This window comes from Onychostoma macrolepis, chromosome 06 (genome assembly GCF_012432095.1).
Source record: "Onychostoma macrolepis isolate SWU-2019 chromosome 06, ASM1243209v1, whole genome shotgun sequence".
NCBI classification, from domain to species: Eukaryota; Metazoa; Chordata; class Actinopteri; order Cypriniformes; family Cyprinidae; genus Onychostoma; species Onychostoma macrolepis.
This window is the reverse complement of record NC_081160.1, coordinates 4,244,914-4,265,810: the sequence shown is the minus strand read 5'-3', so window position 1 is coordinate 4,265,810 and position 20,897 is coordinate 4,244,914. Positions and strand designations below refer to the sequence as shown.

Here is a 20,897-nt window from a genome sequence, read left to right as displayed (position 1 = left end):
ACTGACCAGTAGACAGCACTTGGTGAAGGAGGCACTTGATGAGGGTGGATGTGAGGTGCTGGTCTGAGAACAGCAGACTGAGGCCAGTGTATCCCACGTCCCTCAAGCGTAACCTCTGTTTGCTCTTCTCATACACACGATCACACTTCAGCATCCGCTCAAACAGCTGCAGAAACACACAACAACATTTAGACTAATAACACTTGCATTTGACAAAGATTCAACATTTCATTTGAATTTACCACAGTCATCATCAAATATTTTATAATGCATTAGGCATCGCATAAAGCAAATTTATAGTTAATGAGCATTCTAATATGAATGTATATCAAAATATAGTTATTGTGACTTTTCAAATTATTAGAATGAATAATAAGTAATGATTAAGCTCATTATGCAACTACAATTTTACATTTACTGCTGCAGGTCCAAACAGCTGATAAAAACATCACAATATTTGTTTTGAACTGTTTTGGCTTGTAACGGTGCTTGATTTGTGCACATTTCTCTCCTGATTCAGACAAGACAATTCTTTCACTGGAGAAAGCAATATTATAGATAGAGGACTCGTATTTAAGCTGGTTTGAAGTTAAAAACAACTTGATGTATTATTTCTTACAAATACACAGCTTTTCACTTCACTAGACATTAACTGATGTACAGTCATATGGATTACTTGTGGATTATTGTGATGTTTTTATCAGCTGTTTGGACTCTCATTCTGATGGCACCCATTCACTGCTGAGGATCCATTGGTGAGCAAGTGATGTAATGCTACATTTCTCCAAAACTGTTCACATGAAGAAACAAACTCATCAACATCTTGCACGGCCTGAGCGTGAGGACATTTTTGTGTGAACGATTCCTTAAAGTTTTGGCTTTTTCAAATCCCTAAATGACTGTAGTTGCTTTAGAGAAGCTGCTCAGAGTATGAAGTGCACCTTGAAGACGAGCTCTCGGAGGCGGTCGGAGTGTTTGTTGTTGAGCAGCAGGGCGTAGCAGGAGTCGGCCGCTCCCGGTTCAAACAGCAGCAGGAAGAGCTGGTCCCGCGCCGCGCTGGTCTGCAGTAGAGTCAGCAGCAGCTCCAGGATCCCACACAGCTGCAACAGCACAGGCACTGATTTCAACTCCATGTTTAGTTAATGTTTATTGCTAATAAGTGATAAGAGCAGGTGAAACTGGAAGAGACAGCAATTAAATGAATTTGCAGGGCAGTAAATCCAGTTTGCGGTTAAGCACATTGAGGTTTAGAAATAATTAAAATGGAGAAAGACAGAGGATGTTTGCTCTACTGATTAGAAAGGGCAAATCAATAACAATAAAGGAGAGTGCTTCTTTCCTAGACACACACACAGACATTACCTTATCACTATATAGTATCAAAAATATAGTTATAGTTTTCAAAAAATAAATAAATAAAAAAAACTAGACGGACTCTGAATAACTAGTCTGTGTTAAGGAAGCCTTGTGCAATCAGGCTGACAGTTGGCATATTTCTGTTTAAACATTTTTGAAACGTGATTTAAATGCAGAATTATGAACATAAGATATTTTAATTTGTAATCTTTTAATAAAGTAGCTAAAACTTATTAAGAAGTTAATAATTCATGTAACTGAATTTAAGTTAATTGAATATTAAAGCTAAAATAATGCTCAAGAAAAACAAAAAACTGATATACCAACTAGTGAAAACACTGAAAAACAATTTAAAAATTTAAAAATTATAAAAAAAAATTTTTTTTCAATTTTAAAAATTAAAAACTTGCAACTTAATTTAAACTTATGAAAATTAATGAATACCTTGTTAACTTTGTAAATAGTTGTAAATAATAAACAATGCACTGCAGTGGTGATGGAAAAGTACACTCTTTTTAGTATTAAAGCTGCAGTCTGTCAATTTTGGCGCTGTAGCGGTTAATAAACAGAACTGCATGCATCTTGCGGAAGAACATTGTAGCCGGAGCTACTTCTCTCTGTTTGTGTCTATGACGAATCACGCAGGTACTGGGCTACTCCGCAGCGGTACCTACCCGAACCAGTCTAAAATAGTCTGAATACAAACACCTATTATAGGTGTACCGTAGTGATTCAGGACAAGCCAAAAACACGGTTTGGAAAATGGATTCATGGTGTACTCGCTATTATACGCATTTTGTAAATTTTGAACTCAAAAAAGTTACAGACTGCAGCTTTAAAGAAACCAGTACGGCCAGAAAGGGACAGTAATTTTTCATATAACGTTACAAAATATTTCTATTTCTAATACATGCTATTTTTTTTTTTTACTTTCTTCTCATCAAACAAACCTTAAAAATGTATCAAGGTTTCTACAAAAAAAAAAAAAATGAAGCAGCACTGTTTTCAACATTGATAATAATCAGAAATGTTTCCTGAGCAGAAAGAATGATTTCTGAAGAATCGTGTGACACTGAAGACTGGAGCAATGATGCTGAAAATTCACAGCAGTAGAGTCTACCAGCATCTTCCTCTTCTCACCTGTTCCTCATCTCCAATGGCAGCGATGTATCCCAGAATGCTCTGGATCTCCTCATGGGTGGTTCCCTTGCTGATGTAATACTTTAGAAGGCCACAGAGAGAAGCTCTGATTGTCTTGACGTCGTCCTCACTCAAATCTGCATCTTTACATCCAGAACTAGAAAGGAAAGAGAGAACAGATTTGATGGAGACGGACTTGATGGAGAGAGAAAGAGGCAGAACAGCTGTGAGGTGATAGCAAAGGGATTGTGAGAGAAGTAGTCTTACCCATAGTAAAGGCGAACTGTGTCCAGCAGGAACTGCACTCCATATTTCTTCCTGAACTGCTTCCTGCTGTCTTTGATGACGGTGGACATGTACTGGATGTGACCTTTACCATGAAAAACACATCAAGATCAGCGCAAAAGTATAACAGCCCCAAAAAACTGTGAGAGTGAACAGAGCAAGAGGCTCTGGAAGGATTTGTTTCATTCATTTTCTTCGTAGGGATTTCAGAGTTTTGAAATCCATCTTCCAGATTATGGGTAGTCCAGTTTTTTTAATGAAATTTAAAAAAAACTTTTTAATAAAAAAAAAAAAAAATCACAATAACTTGATTCTACAGAAGAATATATATATGTATTTTCTTAAAATATAATATAATATAATATAATATAATTAGTGCTGTCAAACGATTAATCGCATCCAAAATAAATGTTTGTTTACACACACATACATATATATATATATACATACATACATACATACATACATACACACACACACACACACACATATATATGTATGTGTGTGTGTGTGTGTGTGTGTGTGTGTGTGTGTGTGTGTGTATACTGTGTACATTAATTATGTATTTATAAATACAAACACATGCATGTATAAATTTAAGAAAAATATGTTGTTTATATATTAAATATAAAATATAAGAATATAAATATATAAATGTATTTACATATAAATATTTTCAAAATATATACTGTATGTGTATATTTATATATACATAACATGGTTATGGAGGACTATATAATTAAATATATAATATGAAAGACTGTAATAAAAAATAATTTATTTTATATATTTTAAATTATTATTTTATAATAATGTAATTTAGTTATCAATTATGAGTAATCAATTTAATAATTCAAATATTAAAATGAAAAGATAAATAAAATTATTGCTGGTACATATTAATAGACAATTAAAACTTTTACTTAATTTTTTTAAATGTAGTTAAATAAAATAATGAAAATATGCATTAAAGAAATAATTTAAATAAAAAAAAGACATGTACATATAAATACTGTATAAAACATTTTAATCAATGTGTTTTAAAGCGTAAATTAATAAAACCATAAAGTAAATTAATAAATCATTAAAAAAGCAAGAAAAAAGCAAGTTTTTAAATGCAGTTTAAAACTTGCTTTTTTCTTCATTTGCCAATCAAGTTAGAAAAAAAAATAATAATACATTTTGCTACGGAGAAAATGAATGGGATTTTTACTTCTACAACCCGACTGTCGCTCTCTATAATCAGAAACCATTAAAACATTCAACAAAAATAATGAAAATCAGTTTGTTTAACAAAAGCATGCATGAACAAAACAGTTTGCTTGTTTAAACAAACATAAATGCAGCATGAATAAATCTCCCAAACACACACACAGACACAGACTGACCGATGCGCAATGGGAAATCTCCTTGGTTCCAGATACTGAAGTTGAAGAGCAGGTGTGTGTGGAGCTGCTGCAGAAGCTGCGAGTTCTTCTCATACGTCATCTGTTCAGTCAACAGCTGAACCGCCACCAGCACGCTCACGTCCACCAGGAACGCTGGCAGCTGCGCGCACACACAAACCGACAGCGAATGAAGACATACAGAGTGAAACACTGAGGAACAAAAGGAAAGAGAACTATGGGTACCTTCTGCAGCAGAGCTCCTAATGTGGCCACAGCGTGTGAGTGCAGAAGGGTTTCTTGGTTTATGGGATGTCTCTGCAGGAAATGCTTGATCACCAGCAAGAACGTCGCCACGAGATTCTTCTCCAGTCTGGCCTCTGAATAATAAATGTTCACAAACATCATATCGCAACATTATTAAGGCATATTAATCATAAATACAGAAAAGAGGCAGGCAGTGACATATTTAAGATGCAAAAGATCAGTCACATAACAAGCAAATAACATGGTTATTGTAGTATTATTTATTCATATTTTTCATTAGCTATTACTTTTATATTTTGACTTTTAATATTAATTTTAGTTTTAGTCATTTCTACGTGCTTTTGTCTTTTTTTTTTACAATTTACGTCCAGTATTTACTATATTTCTACTTCAATTATATTTATTTCAGTTTTACTAACGTTAGTACTTTATATAGTAATAATAATAATAATTTAAACCTTTTTTCATTTTTTTTGGAGGTTGACTAACTATTTTTTTTATTTCAGCTTTATTTCTATTCATGAAAAAACTTTAACAGTCATAAATTTAATCATAAATACAGAAAAGGAGCAGGTGATGAGATCCTTGAGATGCAAAAGATCTTTTGCTTTTTATATTTTCATTTTTTATTTTAAATTTTAGTAATTTTGTTATGTGCTTTTGTCAGTTTTACTATTTTTAGATTTCTGTTTCACTTTCATTTATATTTATTTCAGTTTTAATAACTTTAGTACACTGTAAAAAGTGATAAGTTGACTTAACTTTAAAAAAAAATTTAGGAAACCCGTTGCCTTAAAATTATTAAGTACATCATCATTTAAAAAAAAAAAAGTTAAGTGAACTTGACAATTCAATTAACTTATTTTTTTAATTATCATTTACTTAAAAATTAAGGCAACGGGTTTCCTCAATTTTTTTTAAGTTAAGTCAACTTATCACTTTTTACAGTGTAATGAAACCAAATTCCAATTCTAATTTCTAATTGTGATTTTTATCATTTCTATTTTTTTCTTCTTTTTTTTAGTTTTTCATCTAATATTTATATTTTATTTTAGCATTACTTTTATCAATAAAAAAAAAAAAAAAAAAAGATTAGTTTTAGTTACTTATAAAGAACGTGTGCTCACCTGACGCTCTGTTTGAGGGCAGTATGACCCAGTCTCCATCAGCAGGTGTGGTTGAGTCGGGGGTGATGAACTCTGACCCCGAGGGGTCCACGTGATACAAATCAGGGGTTAACAAAGTCAGCTGTTCCAAGATTGGGAGCAACACAGGAAGCCCGCCAACACAGTTGATCATGTCCTACAAAAGACCAGAGAGAGTGTGAGCATGTGTTTAAGTAGAAGGAGAATTACAGAAAACACACTTGATTACACAGATTATAACACTCAGCAAAAAGCAAAGTTCAAAGGAAGGGAAACTGCATACATACTTTGATATCCCAGTTGACCACTTTATTTCCTGTCAGGCGACCGTGCAGCATATTAGGGGACAAATCCAGACAAATTGGTTTTCTACATGCCTGTACATGCAAAAAGACAATGATTAGTCATGTACATGTTAAAAAAGTTATTTCGCAAACAGGAATAATTGACATTTATGATGTTACAGAGCAAATACATAAATTAGTGTTTATTATTAATTTCGGTCACTTGTGTGTCTCAGCAGTTGATTTTTAATCAAACTAACAGACATCAACTTTTTAAGCATGCCTTAATCATTTACATACAATACCATTTAAAAGTATTGGGGTCGGTAAAATATTTTAATGTTTTTGAAAGAAGTCTTTTCTGCTCAACAAGGCTAAATTTATTTGATCAAAAATACAGTAAAAAATGAAAATATTGTGAAATATTATTACATTTAAAAAAATTATTATTTTCTGTTTGAATATATTTTTAAAATGTAATTTATTCCTGTGATCAAAGCTGAATATTCAGCATTATTACTCCAGTCTTCAGTGTCACATGACCCTTCAGAAATCAGTCTAATATGCTGATTTGCTGCTCAAGAAACTTTTCTTCTTATTATCAATGTTCAAAACAGTTGTGCTGCTTTTTTAACGATCCTTAGATGAATGGAAAGTTTAAAAGAACAGCATTCATTTGAAATAGAAAACTTTCGTAACATTACAAATGAATTTATACATTTTTTGAACAATTTAATTTTATATGATACTTTTTAAAAGCCTTATGCACAGATTTGTTTTACCCTTGTACCAGACACTGAATTTCAATCTTCAAACATGAAAATCCAACATAAACATCTGAATTATTACATGTAGAACTATAAACATGACAAAATAATGTGAAATAATCACGAACTATTTAACATTAATTGTAAAATATTATTCATATGTTGATTCAAATGTTGATTTATCACTCAATTGTGGTGTCAAGTTTCAAAAATGTTTTTTCTTCCCCACAAATAATTAACTAAGACAACAGTGACATGAGACAAGATGTCAAAAGAAGATCAAGATAAAAAAATAAATAATAATAATATTATATATATATATATATATAAATCCATTAGGTTAATATAACATAGATTATTATTGTGCATCATTTTATAAAGCTCAGCCCTAGTTTACATTGACCTATAAAGACAGCTCACCTTTGGAGAATAGTGTAGCAGAAGTTTGGGCGCCAGGTCTCCGAGTTCAGCCTCTTGACTTTTAAAGGGAGAAATGCAGTTTGGTCCTGCGCTACAGAGGGCTTTGACGTGACTGGCTTGGAGGGGCTCGTGGAAGACCATGACACTTCCCAGCTGCCCTTGCAGTGAGGTAGGACTGCCCCACTCACTGTCCTGAGTCCCGGCGGAAATCAGTTTGGTGACGGACTCAGGTTTGGTCCCTAGCAGGCCGCCCCAGCCCGGGAGGATAGCGCCAAAGGATGAGCGTCCGGAAGGATTGCCTCCGGAAAACGGGGGATCTGGGATCTGAGAGGGAGGAGGTGTTGTGGTGCGGTGACCCGCTGAACCGATACAGCATGACGTGAAGGCCTGCGAGAGAGATACACACAATCAAAGACTAAACCGAACTGACACAGGGAGTTTTAGGTGGGTTTTCAAATACAAAAAGTATTTATAGAGTTGTTTCTCTCACCTCAGTCATGGTTGGGTATTTTAAAGGTGCTGATAGCTTCTGCTGTCCATCAACAAAGATGTAGACCAGGCTCTGGCCAAACGGCCTCTTCCCCGGCACGTGAACCACACCAATACTGTGCTGAAGGTCAAATACAAACCAGACATCAATTCATCCATGGTATATAAATACAAGTACAAGTACAAACACTTCTTTGGTTATGTGACTCACCCAGAGAGAATCACAGAAGCAGTAGTCAGGCAGCATGACAGTGACGTATTCTTTCTTAGTGCACACAGCAACCACAAGCACTCCGGCTGAACTGATAAAGGCCTCGAACCCGGTGCCGCCTGGGGTGAAAAAACTATACAAAAAACACACAAAACAATAAACCAGTCCTCATAGCTATCATAGTAAAAAAATTATTAAATACTATATTTAGGAGGCACACACACACTCGAGACTGCAAATTTTAACCTGATTCACTACGTAACAAAAAAAAAACAAAAAAAAACTAAAACCATAAAACACAAGAAGCTAAGAAAAAAAACAGCATGATGCAATGCAACAGCCAAATACACAATGTGACAAATACACAAACAAATGAATAAATAAAAAAAAATAGTGCACATAAAACACAGGAACTTGTCCTTTTAAATATTCACCCCTATTTTTTACAGGGTATTATAGTTTGATATAATACGATATCTCAAATATTTACAAAATATTTGTAATGATTATATGCAATTTTTACTTAAATTACTTCAAGTATTAAAAAAAAAAAAAAGTGAAAATGAATGAATGAATGAATGAATGAATGAATGGACATATCTTGGTGCTAAAACACTACCATTCAAAATTCTGGGGCCAGTAAAATTATAGTTTTATTCAGAAAGGCTACAATACATTATATTACATTATATTTTTTACAGTAAGGACACAATATTTCTATTTAATATTAACAAATATTTAAACTTTCTATTAATTAAATATTGTATTTATATGTATTATGGTTTCCACACACACACAAAAAAAGTTTTTCATAACGTTTTCAAACCTTTAAATACTGAAAATAATTATGGTTTTTCAGCAGCAAATCAGCATATTAGAACGATTTCTGAAGGATCATGCGACCCTGAAGACTGGAGTAATGATGCTGAAAATTCTATTCACTAAGAAAACAGGTACTTCAAATTGTAATAATATTTCATAATATTACTGTTTTTACTGTATTTCAAATAAAAACAAATTATGAATAAATATAGCCTTAGTGAGCACAAGACACTTTGTTCACAAACAGTATAAAAAACTTGCGGTGGTGTATATAATGAATGGTAGTGTATTAAAATACATACTGAAAAAATTGAATAAAAGATTGAAAATAAGAATTTTTCCTTCTTCCTTTCCCAGCAAAAACCACCATCACACCAATCTCTTTTATTTCCATTCTCACCTATACAGCTGCTTCCTCTTCTCTCCTTTACTGGGTGGGCCCAGCTGATCTTGGTCCAATGACAGCCAAGCAAAGAAGCTGAAGGCGGAGCCTGGCCAACGGAGGATGGTCGGCACAGCGATGCCAGCCATGGGCGGCGACAGATCAAAGTACTGCATGGCGCTCTCCAGGCCCTGCTTGCGCACCATCCCCAGGAGCGCCCGCAGCACCGGTCCCACATACGGGTGAGCGCGGCCCGGCTCGTCCTGACGCAGGAGTCTCAGCAGATACTGGAGCTCAGAGGAACTCAGCGACTGGCTGCCTAAAGATCCCAGCAGGCCCACCAGACTCTCGGCACAGGCCCGGTGCAGCCGCTCGTGTCTCTCCAGAGCCGAAAGCACTCTGGCTGTCATGCAGGAGTTGACGCAGGTGGCTCGCGTGCGGCGGTTCAGACCGCAGATGCGCCGGAGCCAGTCGGCAGTGAAGATCTGCAGCTCGGCAGAGTCCAGCTCTGGAAGCCACTGGATCAGGAGCAGGAGAGGGTCCACGTTACTGATGCCCAGGAGACCCACGGACGAATGCTCTCCTTCAACAGCCTGCAGGAAGACAGTGATGAAAAGAGAGAAAGCGAGACGGCGCCGTTCCAAACGTAGTGAGCTGCCCACTTAGGGAGAATTTAAAGGTAGTCAGGTCACTCGCGACAGATGTGAATACCAAGTATAAGCATCCTGACTGTCTTCTTTATAGCTGACTCAAACATCAACAGTTATTGAATTCAACTGAATGAACATTTAACTGACTTGAGATGAGTAACGACACTTTTTTAGAGCAGAATTTGAATTGGTCTCATATTTATGGAAGGCCGTTTCCACCACTGAATAAACTATAAAAAAAAGGTAATTGCGACTTTTTTTCTCACAATTGCAAACTTACATCTTAGAATTGTGTCATATAAACTCACAATTCTGATTTTTTTTTTTTTTTAGAATTGTACAATTGTGCAATTTGAGTTCATATCATGCAATTCTGACTTTTTTTCCCTCACAATTGTGAGTTTGTATCGCGTAATTCTGAGAAAAAAAAAAGTTGCAATTACAATTATAAAGTCCAGTTCTAAAGAGAAAAAAAAAAGTTCTCAGAATTGCAAGTTTATATCTCACAATTCGGAGAATAACTGATAAAAAACGAATAAAAAGTCGCAATTACATTTTAAAAATTTTTATTCAGGTGGCGGAAAATGGGCTTCCATGCATATTTGATGAACTTTGCATCATGTGATTGTTATTTTACTGTTTTTTAATCTGTATTGTACAAAGCGATATAGAAAAAAAGGGGCGTTAACTTGATGAGAAAAAAAAATGGGGAAGATAACATGATGTGACTGACTCACAGGAAACAGGAAGTGTTCAACTCACCATGTTCATGAGTTCCTTCAGCAGGTGTCTGGACGGTTGACCCAGTGACACCAACACCTCATACAGGTGAGTGTAGCCAATCCGCTCCTTAAACACTTCCTACATGGGAACGAGGCTGTTTTATTTACTATAAATAGTTCAATGACTAGTTCAAGAGCTCTATCCCTTGTCATAATGTACTAAAATAATTAGCAAAAATAACTGGAGTATGTTTTACAAGAAAATTCAATGTCAGTCTTTCTACTCCAAAATGTCACATTTAATTCAATAAAATTATTTGTGATTTCTGAGTGAAAAAGCAAAAGTTTTCTACACCATTTCTGTCATAATTTAGAACCAATCAGAAAGAATCCTAATAGGATCAAATAAAGATCCTACTGGTTATTAATCTTTTATCTATAACAGAAAAAAATATATACTACATGAATTTTTAATGATTTTTCCAGGCCTAAAAATGATTTTAAAATTCTCTCATATTTCCATATTTTCCAATGGAAATCATTTCCTAAAGGTCCATTTTGTTCTACTGCTAATTATAACAGTCTGATGAGAAGCATCACTACCGTTCAAAAGTTTGGGAGCAGTAAGATTTTAATTATTTTTTGAAAGAAATTAATACTTTTATTCAACAAGGATGCATTAAATTGACAGTAAAAAATGTATAATGTTACATAGGAACATTTTGGTAACACTTTACAATAAGGTTCATTAGTTAACATTAGTTAACAACATTAGTAAACACGAACTAAGAATGAACAATACTTCTACAGCATTTATTAATCTTAGTTAATGTTAATTTCAGCATTTACTAATGCATTATTAAAATCATAAGTTGTGTTTGTTAACATTAGTTAATGCACTGTGAACTAACATGAATAAACTATGAACAACTGTATTTTCATTAACTAACATTAACAAAGATTAATAAATAGTGTAATACATGCATTGTTCATTGTTTGTTCATGTTAGTTAATACATTAACTAATGTTAACAAATGACACCTTATTGTAAAGTGTTACCAACATTTTTTATTCATCAAAGAATCCTGAATTAAATGTATCAAGATTTCACAACACATTTATCAGAACAATTGTTTTCAACATTGATAATAATAAGAAATGTTTCTTGAGCAGCAAATCAACATATTAGAATGATTTCTGAAAGATCATGTGACCCTGAATACTGGAGTAATGATGCTGAAAATTCATGCATCACAGAAATAAATTACATTTTAAGATATATTACAATAGAAAACAGTTATTTTAAACTGTAACATTTGACAATATTACTATTTTTATCGTATTTTAATCAATGCAGCCTTGGCTAGCATTAATAACAGACTAAAACATAAAAAAATGTAGTGAACTTTTGAATGGTAATGTATACGTTTCTTTTTTATGTAAGAATCCCATAATAAAACTTGACTTTAGGTCCACTCCAGATAGGAATCCTGTACACAAAGTGTAACGATGGATCACTTGATGATAACAAACCTTTGCAGCAGGCGACTTGTGCATCACTGTCGTGAGAGTTTTGATCGTTGCGACGGCAAGAGAGTCAAGCCTCCCTTGGAACACCTGATTGGAGGAAAACAAAGTCAATCAATCAAGAGATCCAGTCAATGGCTGAAGACTCAGTTCAGCACGAGGCCTGTTCCATTCCTGCCCTATCTGTTCACTTTGCCATGCAAATGATGAGTGAAAAGGCATGACGAATGGCAAAAATGCTACAACAGAAGCATGCTAACATGAACAGGCAGGAATAGAATCAGACGTTGTGGGTGAAAATTTAAAAATGCTGATTATCTTTGTGAAATTGTTTGAGTTCTGAGTCTCTGATATAGACTAAATATCAGACCATCAGTGCTCAGATCTGAAACTATAAACTCCCCAACACCAACACCAACCAATACACACACTTTATATACACACTGACAACATATTCCCTCCACAACCCAGAAAATCTGTCCAGCCACGCCGTGTCATGAGACTCCTGATTGGCTGATTGCAAAAATCACATGATGTTCAATCTGCCATTGCAATTGGCTAGTTCATTAGGTTTAAGAATACGACAAAGGCTGGCTGGAGAGTGACGAACACTGAGCAGCAATAAACAGAATAAGACATGAAATCAAGGAGGTACTTCTATACAGCGTCAAGTACACCGCTACAGGCCGATAATCTCAAGAATGCTGACGTCACAGCATTCCAACCCTGTGACCAAACCACCAGAGGACAGGCGAAGGGGCAACGGAGGAAACAAGCAAAGCAAAATATATAAAATGAGATGATTATTGAAAGCATGACTGAGTAAATAAACTTTAGACCACTCCATTACAAGCTTCTAAATTCACAGCATTTTAAATGAAGAAATGGACTGATATTTTATCTGCCTCTGCAACAAGGAAGCGCTGAATTGCTTATGAAACAGGGCTGGTCACTTATGGTGTCACTTTATTAGGATATGACACTCTGTGTTGTCAGAAGTATCAGTGGGTAATATAAGCAAAAATGTACCATTTTAAATATTACATTTATTATATATTGTTAAAGATCGTGGTCAATATGTCAATATAAATGTTATGGAACATTTATCTAAAAAACACTGAAAAAGTTCATTTAAATGTGAAACTAGTGATAGGCCAATATTTTAGCCAAAATTAGACTATAACGAGAATATCAGCATATGCCAATATCCATATTCAGTTGGTTGATTGACAAACAGAAAACATGTTAAGAAACATTTAATATACTCTATTTTTAAGTATATCTTGTAATATTATGTGTAATTTCAAAAATGAAAATTACATTTAATTTCAGCAAATTCATGTATGTTATTTTCCAACATTAAATTGCATTTTTTGTTTTATTATTTGTTATATTTGTACTTTATAATATATTCATCATTATCTAAATATATATTATAAAATGAGTGTTCATTATATATTATTGCGTGTATACATTAGGGGTGACCCCGAATAGTCGACAATTCGATGCTTCGATAGAAGGAGCCTGATTCGACTCCCAATCTCACAGTCGAATATTCGCTGAGGTGTTATGATCGTGCCATTTTGGCTATATGGGGTGCTCAAATGTCTGATTTCACATAGAACTACCGGTTTTCTAATATAAAGCCTATTATGATAATGCTGTAAATAAGAATCTGAAAATAAAGAAGCTTTAAATAAATATTTTAACGTGCGTGAATAAATCCAACCACCCCTATAGATTTAAGTTTGACTTTCCATAATCCGTGACCGACAGAGGAGCATCTTGACGGCAGGGATTTAAATCTTTAACACGACTCAAACTGACACAGGCAGCGTGAAACACTGGATTTTTTTTCGATGCATCAGGTAGGGTACAAGTGATTTCAAAACATTTTGGCCGGTTTATATATATCTCGTATAAGATGCATTTGTTTGAGTTGTGCTGTAGTAAAACACTTTATTGTAGTACTACGGTGATTATCTCTTCAGCGCGCAGAGCGAGCAGGACAAACAAAAATGCAGAATATTAATAACTATGACTGGGACTGTCATATACACATAACATTATAATGAGAACACCATTATAATAAAACACTGTGAATTTTTAGAGTTTAGTTGCTGTGTTTCTGCACGTTGTTGTGTGAAGAATGCGTCCACAAAAGAAGTTAATTCAGAGCCACGTTATTTTTAATGATCGACCGATATTGATTTTTGTATAACGATACAAATTATTTGCATGTTTATGTGCCCAATAATCCGATTTATAAAGTAAATAAATGACTGAGTGAAGCAAGTCCATACTTCACTTTGGTTTTTCCTCCTTTCAGTCATCTTAAAAAAAAATGTTTTGAGAATTAGCAGTCTTTCATGTTAAATTTAATCTTCATATTACAACAATAAAAAACATTTTATTTATAAAAAGCATCAGCAGTACCACTCATATTAACAATAAGCAAAATAAATGTAGAATGTCTAATGTTTTCAAATGGAGAAAATAAAGGACAGGAGTCATATCAACTTCATTTTAAACTACAGTTTTAGTAGGTTTATAAGCTGTTTAATAGGCTAAAGAGTGAAGAATAATTCACTGGATAATGTTAATTCACTGAATAACATTCTTTGGAATATTATTGCATTTCTCAACTGGCATGTTACATCAGAATTATTAATAATGTTTTTGTCATTCTAGAATCTAGATTATGAAATGCCTGCTGACAGCGTGGTTTATGCATTTACACGGAACTATAGCCTACTCAAACTGCGATCGATCACGGAGATAATAAATAATTAATTTCCATAGAGTTGTATTTATTTAGATGATTATTAGTGAAATAATGGTTAATTTAGGGTGTTTTAAACAAGTGAATCTTCTTAAAAGTTACATGGGGTGGCCGTGCTGGAGCATTTCCTGAGCATCAACCAGCTGCGTGCACAGCAATATAAAAGAGCCTAATAATGAGCACATAGACAACAGAGAGAGAATTAAATTCAGCGCTTTTATTTCCAACATGCGCTCTTTCATGGCTGCATATTATTTAATTCAGGCGAAGTTATGTCTTTATTGGGACAGACTGACAGATTATCTTATGTGACTCTGTGAGTTCGTCTCCATTTCTTTCTGCATAAACTAGGCCTACATATCAGGCATTTATGCAATACATCTAATTTGTGCATTTATGGCTGTAATGTTAAATAAAGATCTCTAACTACAGCAAATCAAGTATCTGTGCACGCTGTTGTTGCGGTCTTCCCTCAGACGCGCTGCAATGGCGATCCTGTGCGCAATTCTCAAAACTCCCGCAAGATGGTGCCATTTATCGGTGAATCCGATAATATAAAACCGATATCCGATTATGGTAAAATGCTTAAATATCGGGAAAATATCGGTAAATTTATATATATATTAGTGCTGTCAAATGATTAATCGCGATTAATAGCATCCAAAATAAACATTTTTGCTTACGTAATGTGTGTAATGTGTATATTTATTATGTATATATAAATACACACATATACATATGTTAGGTTTATATTTTAAATATATTTATATAAATTATATGAATATAAATATATACATGTAAATACATGTAAATATTTTCTAAATATATGCCGTATGTGTGTGTATTTATATATATACACATAATAAATGTGCACAGTACACAAACATATGTAAACAAAAACAGTACATTTCATATACATGTAATTTCCTTTTATTAAATTGGATTGTTAATAATATAATTTACACATTATATGACATTACATTTTTTATTATTTATATCAATAAATATTATTATTACTTATGATAAATATTATTTAAAATTTAAATGTATGTATTAGTATGGCTATTATATATTTTGTATAAATTTGTCTTTACAAATAAATTTTTATTTACATTATATTGGTTCACTGTAGATATTGTTATCAGTTAATTATTAAAAAAATACAATTTCATCTGCGATATATGACCCACCCCTTTGGTTCTTATGTGACTCATAGTGACCCTGCTCAGGTAGAGAGAGAGAGAGAGAGAGAGAGAGAGAGAGAGAGAGTGAGATAGAGACAGACATTGTGATCTTGTCCTGGAGTGGTCATGAAGGGCGGCGGGGGGTGGGGGCGTGGTGAGCGGGAGCGACAGGCACAGGTGGGCGGTACCTGAATCTCACTCTCTCCTGTCAGTAACCTGTTGGTTAAATCTTTCTGGTCCTTGTCTGCAGCTGTGCACCTAGCGTTAACCAGCTGCCGGACGGAGCCGACCGCAGCAAGCACAGACGGGCAGATGAGAGGAAAGTGCAAAGGGTTACGGTTAAAAGGTAGGAGGTCAAAGGTCATGACCCTAAGTGCCTAGGTGTTCTGTCACTAAAGGACAGAAACATGCATGGATAGAAGGCAGTGCTGCAGTTCTGATACGTGTACATGCTGTAAGGTGATAACTATATAAGCACAGTGAGACAGTTTTAATAGCAACATAAGTTGTAAAGAAACAGATAATCTGAAACACACAAATAATCACAAAACATACTGTTCTTTAAGGCAAAGATAAAAAAAAGGATTGTAAATATTTGCACAAGAAACTGACTGGCAAAATAAATTCTGTCGTGCATAAACGCACAAGGAAAATCCTGCAACTGAACACACTGTCAGTTAAATGACAATAAACGAGTTTTTAGATTCTGACAGGATCTAAAACAAACATAGATATTCCTGTCAAACACTACAATGTATAAGGCAATAGGTCATTAACATCCTGTAAAAGTCAGAGTGTCCATAGAGCTCAACTGTTGGGTTTTGGAAGAATCCAATTAAAAATCTGCACTTCTTTCAGAGATAACAATCTTTCATAAGAGACCTACCATGATTTTAAGGCTGTCAAAATCGGTAGAAGTCAACGTCATTTGATTACATTATTAAAGAATCACAATTAACTGCTGAATATTAGTATGTGCCTTTAGGGAACTAATTTGCACCCAAATATGACTTCACTGTTTAGGATTAGATAATTGAATATTTATAAGGATAATAAATAATTATATCATATCTTGTTTTACAGGCTAATGAAGGCAAAATAATCTATCGTTCAAAAGGTTGGGGTCAGTAAGATCATTTTATGCTTTTGAAAGAGTCTCTTATGCTCACCAAAGCTGCATTTATTTGATCAAAAATACAGTTAAAACAGTAACACTGTGAAATATTATTACTATTTAAAATAACTATTTTCTATTTGAATATATTTTAAAATATAATTTATTCCTGTGATCAAAGCTGAATTTCCAGCATCATTACTCCAGTCTTCAGTGTCACATGATCCTTCAGAAATCATTCTAATATGCTGATTTGCTGCTCAAGAAACATTTCTGATTATTATCAATATTAAAAATAGTTGTGCTGCTTCATATTTCCGTGGATCCAATGGATTATTTCAGGATTCTCTGATTAATAAAAAGTTAAAAAAGAACACCATTATTTGAAACAGAAATCTTTTGTAACATTATAAATGTCTTTACTGTCCCTTTTGATCAATTTAATGCATCTTTGCTGAATAAAAGTATTAATTTCCTTTTTTAAATTCCAGCATAAAAGACAGCAGTGGTGTTGTCTGATAAGAAAATACATGATTATTTCAGTTTTTTGTGTCTTCTTAAAGTATTCACTATGGGTTATGGGAAGAGTAGTGCATTCATTCCCTCAAAAGAGACATAAAATCTTTTCAAATGCTTTTTTTTTTTTTTGCTTTGAATCAAATATTGATTCATCTCTGAGAGGCTTAGAAGACTTTCTTTGAAGATTTTTCTGAAGGGAAAATTTCTATGAACGCTGCCAAAACAAAGGGACCTGACAAAGTCATTGTTGAGCTCTATTATTGACTCAGAACTGAATAAACCCAAATGCATGATGGTCAGGAAATGTAGCGTCTGTAGAGGAGCTCACCTTACTGTTCTGCAGGAGTCGGGTCAGATGCTCAAAGCAGTTACTGTTGAGGAAGATGGCCTGCAGAACGGGGCGGTCGCTGCACTCAAACATGTCCTGAATGGTTTCTGAGTGAAACGGAGAACAGGATTCAGAACAGAGAAGAGGTCAAGATTAGCGAACACGACACGAGTGACAGATCTACTCACCAAGCATGTTCACCTGTAACGCCACAAATCGACTCTCCCAGTGCCTAGAGCGGGGCGGCGACGGGCGACCTTTGACCTGCGCTGTGGCGGCGGGGTCCGAGTTGAGCAGTTTGAAGTAGCTCTCCAGCACTGAGCTGATCTCCACCTGTCTCTGATCTGAGCTGCTGGCCAGGAGCCGGTGCACCACCTCCCGCAAACAGCCCAGCGTCAACAGCGCCTTCCTGTCAGGAGCCTCGCTGTCCCAGTCCTCTCCATCTCCATCTCCGCTCAGACACTCGCCGGCACCCAACACTCCCAGCAGCACCTCCATCGTGGCCGGAGAGATGGCCAGCAGGGCATTACGCTGTTGAGAGAGAAGACGACGTGAATAGACAGAGTAAAAGAGAAACAGACAACAAGGAAACACATCTTCTTGAACCTGAACCACTAAAAATACAGATTCTATTCAAATATTCATAGATCATTTTAGTGGGCTGCTTACACCGTTTCAAAAAAAGCTAAAATGGATCTAAATGAATCAGAAAGTAGTAGTTTACAGACATTATTTTACTTAAAAAGTTTATAGAAAATCTGTTACTTAAAAATGTATGTTCATGCTGTGAAACAAACCGAAAAAACAGAGATGTGTCACAGAAAAGACATAAGCATGTCTACATTGACAAACAATTAAAAACAAATAAAATACTTCTGTGTGCTAATATTGATTATTATATAAAAAAAACATATACATATATACATGTACACACATATACACATATATATTTTTACAAAACTAAGATTTCAAATGATTTACATAAATGTTTAGCATGTGACAGTCATGGCATCAATGACATATTTGCATATTTGGTCTTCACTCTTGCATTTATTTGCATACTTAATGTGACTGGTCTTGTTTTTTGCAATTATTTGCATGCTGAATTGCAATTGGTCTTCTTTTGTTTATTTATTTGCATATTATATTGCATCTGGACTTCTTTCTTGCAGTTATTTGCATACCAAACTGCAAGTGGTCTTCTTTTATGCATATATTTGTACACTAAATTGTGACTTGTCTTCTTTCTTGCAATTATTTTTATACTGAATTGCAATTGGTTGTCATACGGATTTATTTGCATACTAAATTGCGATTGGTCCTCTTTCTTGATATTATTTGCATACAGAATTGCATTTGGTCTTTTGTATATTTAATTGCATACTATATTGTAACTGGTCTTCTTTCTTGATATTATTTGCATACAGAATTGCATTTTTTGTACGTGTATTATTTTCATACTACATTGCATTTTGCATTCTGAATTGTGATTGGTGGAAATGTAATTTCACCAGTTAACATTTTATCTAAATCACCATTTTATCTAAAACTTCAGCACTATTCTTCCGCTGCTGCGGCGTGATCTCACCTGTCCACCCGCAACAACAGCTCCAAACAGGTGCAAAAGGCAACATTTAAGACTGTCCTTCAGGTGCTCACTTTCCTGAAAACATTCTGAAACACACACACACAAATGAATGAAGAGGTGTCTGTTTTTTTTATGCAAATAACATGGCAACAAAAACATGCTGAATTATTTTCTTGCATTCTTCCTGTAACTCTTCACTGGTTTTTTCATTAGTTTCATTATTTCTCATCAGCTCCTCAGTGCTATAGCCTCAGGCAACAGAAAGTAAAATATTGACAGCATTAACACACAGGTACACTCAGAAACAGAGTGACACTTCATGTCTCTGGCTTCAACGATTAACACACAGATAAGCGGTGTGAGTTTCTAACCACAGGAACACTGAGGCTGCTTTGTTTAGAGAGCGCTGGTTATGTGCCATCGCTGAAGGCCAAATGATAAACAGCAGATTTGATCGGTAAATAAACACGCCACATGCCCCACAGGGTTCATCCAGACAGAGAGAAACTTACGGTAGAAGAAGGGCACAAACTCTACAGTGAGCGGTGCGGCTTTAAACTTCTGTCTGCTTCTCTCCACTGAACTGAGCTGCTGTCTGCAAGAGCAAACAAACCACACAAACAGACCCATTACTCCCACTTCAATACAATATCTCACAATCCTGGATCACACCATAGAGCAGGGATTCCCAAACCTTCTTGTCAGTCAAACCCATTTGACCTAATATGTTTACTTAAAGTACTCCCCAAGATTTTAAGTCAATATTTCAATAATTTAACAACACATTTGCATGTTCTCAGTTCTCTGATGTCAGGTAATGGTCACATGGAATGCAGGAAAACAACTAAAACATTTAATCAATTTTTTTTTGGCTTTTATTTATTTTTAAGTCTTTTAGTTTGATTGTTTTCATTTTAAAAACATTAATTTTAATTGTGTAATTTTTTAATGAATTAATTATTTGCATCAATCCCTCCAGCTGGGGAAATAAATAAACATAAATAAATAAATAAATAAATAAGCAGTGAATGTATTAATCATAATATATTAATTTAAATAATTAAAAATATGAAGTATTAGATAACATTGAAAAACAAATCTACCGAGGAGCCTTTTTTCCCCAATATGTTATTATTTTCAGTGGCATTTGTGTCACAAGCCCAGGTTATTTTCTCCAGCCATGTTACCTGCCCTTAAATAACCTTTGGAGCACACACACACTGACTGGAACGATGAACAGCTCTTCACAGAACTTGTAGAACAAGACGTGTTTACTGGTCAAGCAGAGCTGTGTTTTTTAGTGTATATGCATTCACCTCATGTGACAGTGTGTATCTGTAAGGCTCATGCTACTCAATAACAGGGAACTGCACTGGTTTGATGCTTTGGGTCATCAACACCTATACCATAACTTGTAACATAAACCTTCACATACAGATTCTCCACTGGCCGGTCTTTATTGTGGTGTCGAATACTAAAGCAACATTTACAAAGCATTTCACTGCAGACAATGCATTTTATTTCTCAGTG

The 20,897-nt window shown here is 34.7% G+C and overlaps 1 protein-coding gene across 2 annotated transcripts in view; it reads right to left on the bottom strand.

The window, feature by feature from the left end:
* nbeal1 (neurobeachin-like 1) overlaps window positions 1–20,897 on the bottom strand; it is a 61,763-nt gene that overhangs the window by 23,725 nt on the left and 17,141 nt on the right. The window contains exons 7-25 of one of the 2 annotated variants that reach the window (XM_058778393.1): window positions 19,880–19,962; window positions 19,368–19,453; window positions 17,968–18,310; window positions 17,780–17,886; window positions 16,007–16,090; window positions 11,859–11,942; window positions 10,366–10,464; window positions 8,972–9,546; window positions 7,750–7,882; window positions 7,540–7,659; window positions 7,050–7,436; window positions 5,866–5,955; window positions 5,561–5,735; window positions 4,413–4,546; window positions 4,170–4,329; window positions 2,764–2,866; window positions 2,497–2,653; window positions 942–1,100; window positions 7–166 (exon numbers count right to left, since the gene is read on the bottom strand). In XM_058778393.1, the coding sequence (XP_058634376.1) occupies window positions 7–166; window positions 942–1,100; window positions 2,497–2,653; window positions 2,764–2,866; window positions 4,170–4,329; window positions 4,413–4,546; window positions 5,561–5,735; window positions 5,866–5,955; window positions 7,050–7,436; window positions 7,540–7,659; window positions 7,750–7,882; window positions 8,972–9,546; window positions 10,366–10,464; window positions 11,859–11,942; window positions 16,007–16,090; window positions 17,780–17,886; window positions 17,968–18,310; window positions 19,368–19,453; window positions 19,880–19,962 (3,239 nt within the window). The remainder of the gene's footprint in view (window positions 1–6; window positions 167–941; window positions 1,101–2,496; window positions 2,654–2,763; window positions 2,867–4,169; window positions 4,330–4,412; window positions 4,547–5,560; window positions 5,736–5,865; window positions 5,956–7,049; window positions 7,437–7,539; window positions 7,660–7,749; window positions 7,883–8,971; window positions 9,547–10,365; window positions 10,465–11,858; window positions 11,943–16,006; window positions 16,091–17,779; window positions 17,887–17,967; window positions 18,311–19,367; window positions 19,454–19,879; window positions 19,963–20,897) is intronic. The other variant, XM_058778394.1, reaches the window with a different exon arrangement.